This window comes from Phacochoerus africanus, chromosome 8 (genome assembly GCF_016906955.1).
Source record: "Phacochoerus africanus isolate WHEZ1 chromosome 8, ROS_Pafr_v1, whole genome shotgun sequence".
In the NCBI taxonomy this organism is placed as follows: domain Eukaryota; kingdom Metazoa; phylum Chordata; class Mammalia; order Artiodactyla; family Suidae; genus Phacochoerus; species Phacochoerus africanus.
The window spans coordinates 3,180,301-3,188,831 of NC_062551.1; the positions used below are offsets into that span (position 1 = coordinate 3,180,301).

The following is an 8,531-nucleotide window of genomic DNA, read 5'->3' on the forward strand; positions in this document are numbered from 1 at the left end:
AGCCCTGCCTGCCTCGTGCCGGGGACACAGGCCCGCCAGGCTGACGTGGAGCTTGTAGGAGTCTGTTGGGGGGACTTGGGTCGACATTTCCAGAAGTTCTCAGCTTGGAAATCAGCTTGCCCAGTGGGGCGAGTGACCTGGGGGAAGGCCCTGGGCTCAGGCCAGGCGGTGTGCAGGCCCTGGGGCTCAGCTGTATGCAGGCGTGATGGCCCCGGCTCCCCCACATCGCAGGGACGGTGGCATCCAGGGAGGCTGTGTGGACTCGTGAAAAGGAGGGTCAGGGGCCCGACCTCACACCCCACTGTGCCCACGTCATTGGCCTCAGGGCAGGAGGAGAGACCAGCAGACCCGGGCAGCGCTGCCCGCGGGGCTGGGGCTCCGAGGGGTGAGCGGATGCCTGGGGTTCCCCACCCCTCCCGGCCACCTTGCTGCCCTGAGGCAGGTTTCCCCTTCTCTGGCCTCAGGTCCCCATTGAGAACCTGGGGGAAGGGGTGGCCATGTTGACCTCTGGCCCAGCCTCAGGCTTGAAGGCATCTCCAGGAGGAGGCTGAGCTGAGGGTGTGGCCCCGGGGGCAGTGGGGACGATCTCAGGGGGCTCGGCACTGGGTGTGGGCAGAGGGTGGCCGGGAAATCCTGGGATGCAGGAGGGGGCGGGGCCGGGATGCGCTGGGGCTCCGCCCAGACGCTGATCCCCCCCTGTCTCCTAGTCTGGCTGGATGAGTCGGGGTCCTGCCCAGAGGATGGCGAAATAGACCCTGAGGCCTGAGAGGAGGAGGCACAGCTGGGGGATTTGTCCACCTCGGCTCCAGCTCCAGCTGTCCCTCCCTCTGCGAGCCCCGGGGGCCTGGGACAGATGGGCACGGAGTGCAGAACAACGGGGGCTCCCGACCCAGCGAGGCATCAGGATGAGCAAGGAGTCGCCCCACCCACTCGCAGAGCCACGTGATTCCCAGACTCTAGCGCCTGCCTGAGCGTCCTCGCCAGCCTGGGTCACGGCGATGGCCATCGGGGTGCCAGCGGGAGGCTTTCTCCTGGACAGACGTAGACGCCTGGTGCCCAGGAGGTCAGCACACACAAGGACTTCTTGCAAAGGACTGGCTCCATTTTTTACGCGTTGTCTTACAGACATTGAAACAGTCCAAAAAGCGATTTATAACTTCTTTTTTGCATCATAAATAAAGATCCCGTGTCAAGAGACCTGGACCCTGCTTCTTGGGTGGGCAGGGGAGGCAGCACACAGCCTGGTACAGAGGTGGGTTTAAGAGAATCGCTCTCACGACGTGGTGGTCTGATGGGTGATGGGTCCTTGGAGGCCCCTCGATTTGCAGCCTGCTGTGTAGACTTGGACGAGGCCAAGGGCACCGGCTCTGAAGTCACGCGGGCCTTGTTCGAGCCTCAGCTCCCTGCATCCTTGCCCACAGCTGTGGGGTCAGGTAACAATCCGTCTCTAGAGTGGGAAGTAGTGGGTTTCTATTGTTTTCTTTTGGTCATGCCCATGGCATCCTAAAGTTCCTTGGCCAGGGATCGAATCCTCACCACAACTGTAAGCAGAGCCATGGCAGTGACAGCACTGGGTCCCTAACCCACTGAGCCGCACAGGAACTCTGAAGCAGTGGGTTTTTGTTTTTGTTTTTTGCGTTTTTTTAGGTATAGTTGATTTACAGGGTTGCGTCATTGTGTTTCTGCTGTGCAGTGGGTTTTTTTTAAACAAAATTGTTGGTCTTTTTCTCTTGCAGACTGCTCTGATTGTGCATGTGTGTTTTGGCTGGTTTTCTGTGGCTTTTCCTGGTCCTGGTTTGCCCTCTGTCTTGGGATTCTTCCTGAAGCACGGCCCGAGCCGTGCCCTTCTGAGCAGGAAGTCTACTGGGGAGGTTGTCCTGGGGTGCACGGGGTAGGGGCTGGGGTCCCCGAGGCGACTCACCATTTCAGTATCTCAGTAGAGGGACTCACAGGTCTCAGAACGGTCGTTGTCGGTGAGTCTCTGGTTTCTTACAATGATAGGCTGCAGATGGAGAGCGGGCCTGAGCGGCCAGGAAAGTGGACACACATGGGGATCGCCCCCCGGGCTGCTCTGAGCTGCGTTTTCACTTGGGGTTGGCCACCTAGACAAGCCTGACTGCCCACGTGGTGGCTTGAGTCTCCGGACCACCCCTCGGCCCAGGTCAGACTGATGCTCTGTGACCCAGGCTCGCCATAAGCCACACTGTCAGCCTGTGCCGTGTGGCCAAGGCCCCCAGGTAAACAAAGACCCTATTAGCAGACAGGACATTCCAAGGGCTTCGAGGGCAAAGACCAGGCCCCCACGGGCGCAGTTCGTGGCACAGGAGGGGAGGGGGTGTGGCATCTCCATCAGCGCCCCCGGCCCGGGGGGAGCAGGTACGAGCAGGGGCTTTGGTGTCCGCCAGACCTGCGCTGTGCTGTGTGACCTCGGACAGTCATTCAGTCTCTCGGAACCTTTTCTTCGCCTGTGAAGTGAGGATCCCAGGAGCTCCAATGTGGGAGCACATGGGGGATTAAGGATCTGTGTGCAGCCCCGCGTGGTGCCTGGCGCAGAGCCCACTGTCAGTAAAAGGGAGTCACGAGCAGACAGGTCACCAAGTTCGCTGGGCCTCGGTTTGCCTTTCTGGGGAATGGACACAATGCCCCTGGAACTGGAGGAGCCTGGGAAATGGAGAGGGTAAATGAGGGATGGGGGATGGGGCCTTAGCGCAGAGCACCTGGGGCCACGTCTGCAGGGGTGCCCCCCTTTCTGTGACAGCAGGATTCCACTGTAGCACCCACACCTTGTTTTCCCAGGGGGTCGTGCCTCTTGGGAACTGGTCGAGAATGACCATCTTATGGGTTTTTTTTTGTTTGTTTGTTTTTGTTTTTGTCTTTTTGCTATTTCTTGGGCCGCACCCTCAGCATATGGAGGTTCCCAGGCTAGGGGTCGAATCGGAGCTGTAGCCTACACCAGAGCCACAGCAACGCGGGATCCGAGCTGCGTCTGTGACCTACACCACAGCTCATGGCGATGCCGGATCCTTAACCCACTGAGCAAGGTCAGGGACCAAACCTGCAACCTCATGGTTCCTAGTCGGATTCATTAACCACTGCGCCACAACGGGAACTCCCGTTTTATGATTTATTTATTTATTTTGCTTTTTAGGGCCTCACCCGTGGCATATGGAGGTTCCCAGGCTAAGGGTCGAATCGGAGCTACAGCTGCCCGCCTACACCACAGCCATAGCCACAGCCACGCCAGATCTGCACCATTTGCCACCTACAGCACAGCTCACGGCAATCCTGGATCCTTAACCCACTGAGCAGAGCCAGATATTGAACCTGCGTCCTTGAGGATGCTAGTCAGGTTCACAACCCACTGAGCCACAACGGGAACTCCCAGAATGACAATTTTAATTGAGGTATAGTTGATTTACAGTGTTGGGTAGAACGACAATTTATTTTGAACCCCAAACATGCCTCCCTGATTTGTATTTCTTGAGTCTGTTTTTCCTTCAGTACATTCTGGGGGAACGGTTGCTAATGTCTGCAGTTTATTTTTCATTTATTTTTAATGCTATGGCTATGCAGACTGATCACAACCAGCAATAAAAAGCTTTGGAAGTGGCTCCCGGGAAAGTGTCTGTGGTGGTGGCGGAGCAGAGGTCACAGTCAATGACAGCCCTGGTGGAATTAACAGCTCTGGTTGCCAACCCAGCCCATTACCCCTAACCTTGGTGTGTCCCGGAGAAGCTCCCAGGTTCCAAGAGACCAGGGACCCTTCAGGTCCTTGACACGAGATGCGTGCTGTATGCCTCCAGGAGGAGAGGCTGGGAGAGGAGAAAGTGTGAAAACAGATGGAAATGTAATTTTTTAATGACAGTAGCAGATGGCAAAAAGACACAGGAGTGTATTCACACCACGTCGGAGCCATTCGAGAGCGCCCGGCTGAGCCGTGATGTGCGCCGTGCGGCTGGCGTGATGGCTCCCCCGCCAGCCCTGGTGGCCAGGGAATGGCAGGGAGGGACTTGCAAGCCTGGGGGGTAGGGGGGACGCTGCCAGGCTGTGCGGTGCCACAGGTGACGGGGAAGGGCCTGAGGCCGCCTAGGGCAGGCAGTCCATGGGCCCTGCTTTCAGTCTCTCCTGTTGGTCCCAGCGGCTGCTGCCCTAGGCCAGGCCCTCGCCACCACTCTCCTGGACATCTGCTTCCAGCCTCCAGGTGAGTCCCTACTGCCCGACCAAGTCCCATCCCCGCACCTGCACCCTTCAGACAGCTCCCCGCCGGGCTCAGGGTCTTGTCCCCTTCCTGGGGAGCAGCTTACACTGCAGCCCTGGGGAGCTGGCCTCTGCGTGCCTTTCCAGCCTCCCTTGTCACCACACTCAGCAGGGAGAAGAGCACCTCGAGGGCTGTCGTGAGCCCCGCTATCTGCCAGATGCAGCGGAGAACTTACCTGCGTCGGTCCCTCCCCACTTCCCAAGGGCTCCAGGATGCAAAGTTTGGAACAGCTGGAGCTGCTGGGCTCCCGGCAACCAGGGCCGCTGGCCAGAAACTGCAGGTGAGGTCAGGCCCGCAGAGGTCACGCCATCACCCCCACCTGAGACCTCGGAGGTCATCCAGCCTGGAGCGCTACTTCCAGGCTTCTGGCGCCTGGTAGGGGTCCCGTTAGGGAGGCAGTCTTGTCCTCTTCTCCGGGCCTGCTAGGTCGCCACCTCCGCCACCTGGGCTTTGGCTTTCAGAGGAGGTGTTTTCACTTCAGCATGTCTCTTTTGCTGCTGTGGCTGTCATTCTAGCCCCCTCCTTGGAGAGAAGACACCCCAGCGGCAAGTCACGGCTTCCTCCAAGGTCCCCTGAGACCACAGGAGAGTAGCCTGGCCGAGGCCAGGCCCCAGCCGGAGGCGCCAGGGCCCTCTGCCCAGGTGTGGCCAGGCACCCAGCAGGTGACATCATCCACAGGCAGGGCATCCTCCCCGCTCCTCGATTCCTCACTCTGTCTTCGTCTTCCTGGACCTCTCTCTTCTCTGTAAGAACATCGCTGCCACGTGGCACTAGTTCAAACCTCCAGGTAAACGGGCCCTGGACTGAGAGCAGGTGCTCTGCCCAGGGGGACCCTGGATCCTTCCCAGCGTGCTCACCCCAGGAAACGTCGGGGTGCATCAGCGAGCCGCCAAGTGCTGTTTCCACGCGGGGTTGGTGGCCGCCGTCCCAGCCAGCAGAGCTGCAGGACGTCGCCAGCATCACAGAAAGATCTGGGGCTTTCAAGTCAGAAGCCCAGGTTGCCGGTCATGCGGGGAGCACCGTGGTCTCAGTTCCCGTGTGACCGGAAGGACGTGCAGGGGACGAGAGCGTCCCAGCTTCCCAGTGATTCAGGTGTCCCAGGGGAAGCTGGAGGGGAGACTTTTACAAAAACAAAAACAGGACTTCCCGTCATAGCGCAGCAGAAACAAATCCAACTAGGAACCATGAGGTTGCCAGTTCGATCCCTGGCCTCGCCCAGTGGGTTAAGGATCTGGCATTGCCGTGAGCTGTGGTGTAGGTTGCAGACGCGGCTCGGATCTAGCATTGCTGCAGCTGTGGCTGTAGTGTAGGCCAGCGGCTATAGCTTTGATTGGACCCCTAGCCTGGGAACCTCCATATGCTGTAGGTGTGGCCCGAAAAAGACAAAAAAACAAAAACAAAAAATGCTTTTTTGTTTTTGGCCGTGCCTGTGGCATACAGAAGTTCCCCGGCCGGGGATCAAACCTGAGCCACAGCAGTGGAAACTGCAAGGCTACCAGGAAGCTCCAAAGAAACTTCGCTTTAGATTTACAGAAAAGTAGCAGATAGTACAGTGGGTTCCCGTATACTGCCCCCCCCGCCCCCCCCAGTTTTACCTGTGCTTAATCCTTAATCTTACCTTACTCCGGTCCACTCGTCACAATGAATGAACCAATTTTGATACTGGATTTTTTTTGGAAGGGGAGGTGCTCATAAGGCATATGGAGGTTCCCAGGCTAGGGGTCCAGTCAGAGCTGTAGCTGCCGGGCCAGACCACCTCCCCATTTTGCTTTTCCTCCTGTTTTCTCTCTTTCCCCCACTTTCAGAGGCCAGGCCTGAGGCTGGGCTGTCAGAAGTCCTTTTTGGACCCTGGGAGGGGCTCAGTCCTGGGCTAGATGGTGGTAAGTTACCCCTCTTCCCAGTTTGCCCCGTTAGAAAAAGTTCCTGGAGTTCCCAGGTAGTGCAGTGGGTTAAGGCGCCAACATTGTTGCTGCAGTGGCTTGGGTCACAGCTGTGGCTTGTGTTCCATCCCTGGCCCTGGAACTTCTACATGCCGCAGGTGTGGCTCCCCCCAGAAAAGGTTCCCAAGGAGCGTGTAAGGTGTGTGATGACTGAGTCAGGAGGTCTGGGTCTGGAGCTTATGGAGGAGCATTTAAATAAGAGATTTATTGAGGAATCGTTCACATACGGTAAAATTCACCCTTTCAAAATCTACAATTCAGCAATTTTTATTATATTTACAGAGTTGTACAAGCACCACCACCACCACTAATTCCAGAACATTCCATCACCCTGAAACGAAACCTCGTCCCCATTAATAGAGACTCCCCTCCCCCTCTCCCCCAACCCTGGTAGCCGCTAATCTAGTACCATGAATTTATCATTTATTCTGCACAGTTCATATAAATGGAATCGTATACGGTTCATGTGTCTGGCTTCTTTTACGTAGTATACTGTTTTCAAGGTTTGTCCCCATTGCAGTGTCAATCAGGGCTTCATTCCTATTTATGGCCGAATAACATTCCCAAGTAACTATCGACTGCATGTGGTTGCTCAGCTCTCAGCTGATAGCCATTTGAGTGGTTTCCATCTTTTTTTTTAGGGCCACACCTGCGGCAGGGTTCCCAGACCAGGGGTCCAATTGGAGATACAGAGATATAGCTGCCAGTCTACACCACAGCCACAGCTGCAGCAATGCGGGATCTGAGCCACGTCTGTGACCTACACCACAGCTCACGGCAACGCCAGGTCCTTAACCCACTGAGCGAGGCCAGGGATCAAACTCGCATCCTCTTGGATCCTTGCCAGGATCATTAACTGCTGAGCCACCCCGGGAACTCAGGTGGCTTCCACCTTTTGGCTGTTGTGAATCATGCTGCTTTAACAAGCCCCCAAGGGACCCTGATGTAGGCTGACGTTTGAGACCTCAAGACAGCACCATCTGGCAGCATGTAAAGCTGCACCCTGCCTCATCTCATTCTCCCAAAAGCCCAGTGAGAGAAGCAGTGGCACTGTCCCATTTTACAGATAAGAACACCAAGGCACCCGACTCTGCCAGCTCTCCTAGTCGTCCCACCAAGGCCTCTCTGAACTGCGGTTTTCCCACCAGCTCTTTTCATTTGCTCTTTTACAGGCTTCAGCCGTCAGGGAGGGAAGCCTCGCCAACTTTGAAACACAAATATTTGCCAGTCAAGACAACATTTCCCCATCAATCAAAACCCAGACAAGCTGGCACACACTCTCTGCAGATGCCTGAGGGAGCTTCTATTTTAGGAGGGGCCAGGTGGCCTGCAGCTTCCCTTCCTTCCCAGACACTCTGGGGGCTCCTTCCCCTCCCCGCTCGCTTGTAGATGAAGAGACTGAAAATCAGAGTGGTCCCTTGCTCTCAGTCACACAGCATCCTGAGGGATTTTTTTATTTTTGAAAGTATTTGTCTTTATAAATGACAAAATGAAGAAAATCTTCAGGCCAGGAATGACAATTTCCAGCATAGAAAAACAACAGCTTTCCAGGCCATGTCGGTAGGCAGAACGATTTATGGCCTTATTTCATCTTCCCAACAACCTGACATGGAGCAGGTTTCAGGGGGGTTAAAGAGGAAAGCATGGAGTTTTCTGGGGTTGGGCAGGCTTCCTACAGGCATCCAGAACCCTGAAATCCTGTCAGGTATGATTTTTCTTAGAGCCTGATGATCAGGGCATCAAATTCAGCCCCTGGCCTGACTGCTCCCCCGCTCCCCCCAACCCCAGTCCTCTTCTAACTGGTTCACCTCCCAGGAAGCATTCCTGGCCTGGGTACCACGGCATCAGAAGCCGGCTGTCCGCACCCCAGACCCGTGAGTCACAATTCTGCAGGCGTGTGCATGTGAACACTGGGAATCTCCTAGGGGGTGCTGACCCAGGAGGGTCTGAGAACACTGCTGCTACCTTGCACACGACCCCACGGTATAGTAAGGCCCCGGGACCAGCTAATGGATGAGCTCATCAATGCGTATTGGCTGCAGTCTTGCAAACTTCCTCTTCCCCAGGGAGTCTAAGGTTAAATTCTCAGCCTCTTCCCCGCGGTTTCTGAATTGGAAGCTGTGGGTGCCGTGGGGGGATCTGCACTTTTATAGGTATTGATCTTCGTGTACTGGGAGAACAGAAAGTTATGAAGTTAAAGCAAACAACGGCTTTCCTCACTCCGCTGGGCTGGGGTCCAGTCTGTGTAAGCCAGGTCACGCCGTGACTTTTACTTGCATATGCTCCCGGCCCCAAACCCCACCTTCACGCCCAGCTTGACTCGCGGTGTGGGC

The 8,531-nt window shown here is 56.2% G+C and overlaps 1 protein-coding gene across 2 annotated transcripts in view; it reads left to right on the forward strand.

The window, feature by feature from the left end:
• The window catches only part of C8H16orf74 (chromosome 8 C16orf74 homolog), a 30,828-nt gene extending 29,631 nt beyond the window's left edge, over nucleotides 1-1,197 (forward strand). For both annotated transcript variants that reach the window (XM_047790582.1, XM_047790583.1), the window contains one exon: nucleotides 708-1,197. In XM_047790582.1, the coding sequence (XP_047646538.1) occupies nucleotides 708-766 (59 nt within the window). In that variant the 3' untranslated portion in view covers nucleotides 767-1,197. The remainder of the gene's footprint in view (nucleotides 1-707) is intronic.
• Nucleotides 1,198-8,531: the final 7,334 nt, after the last annotated feature.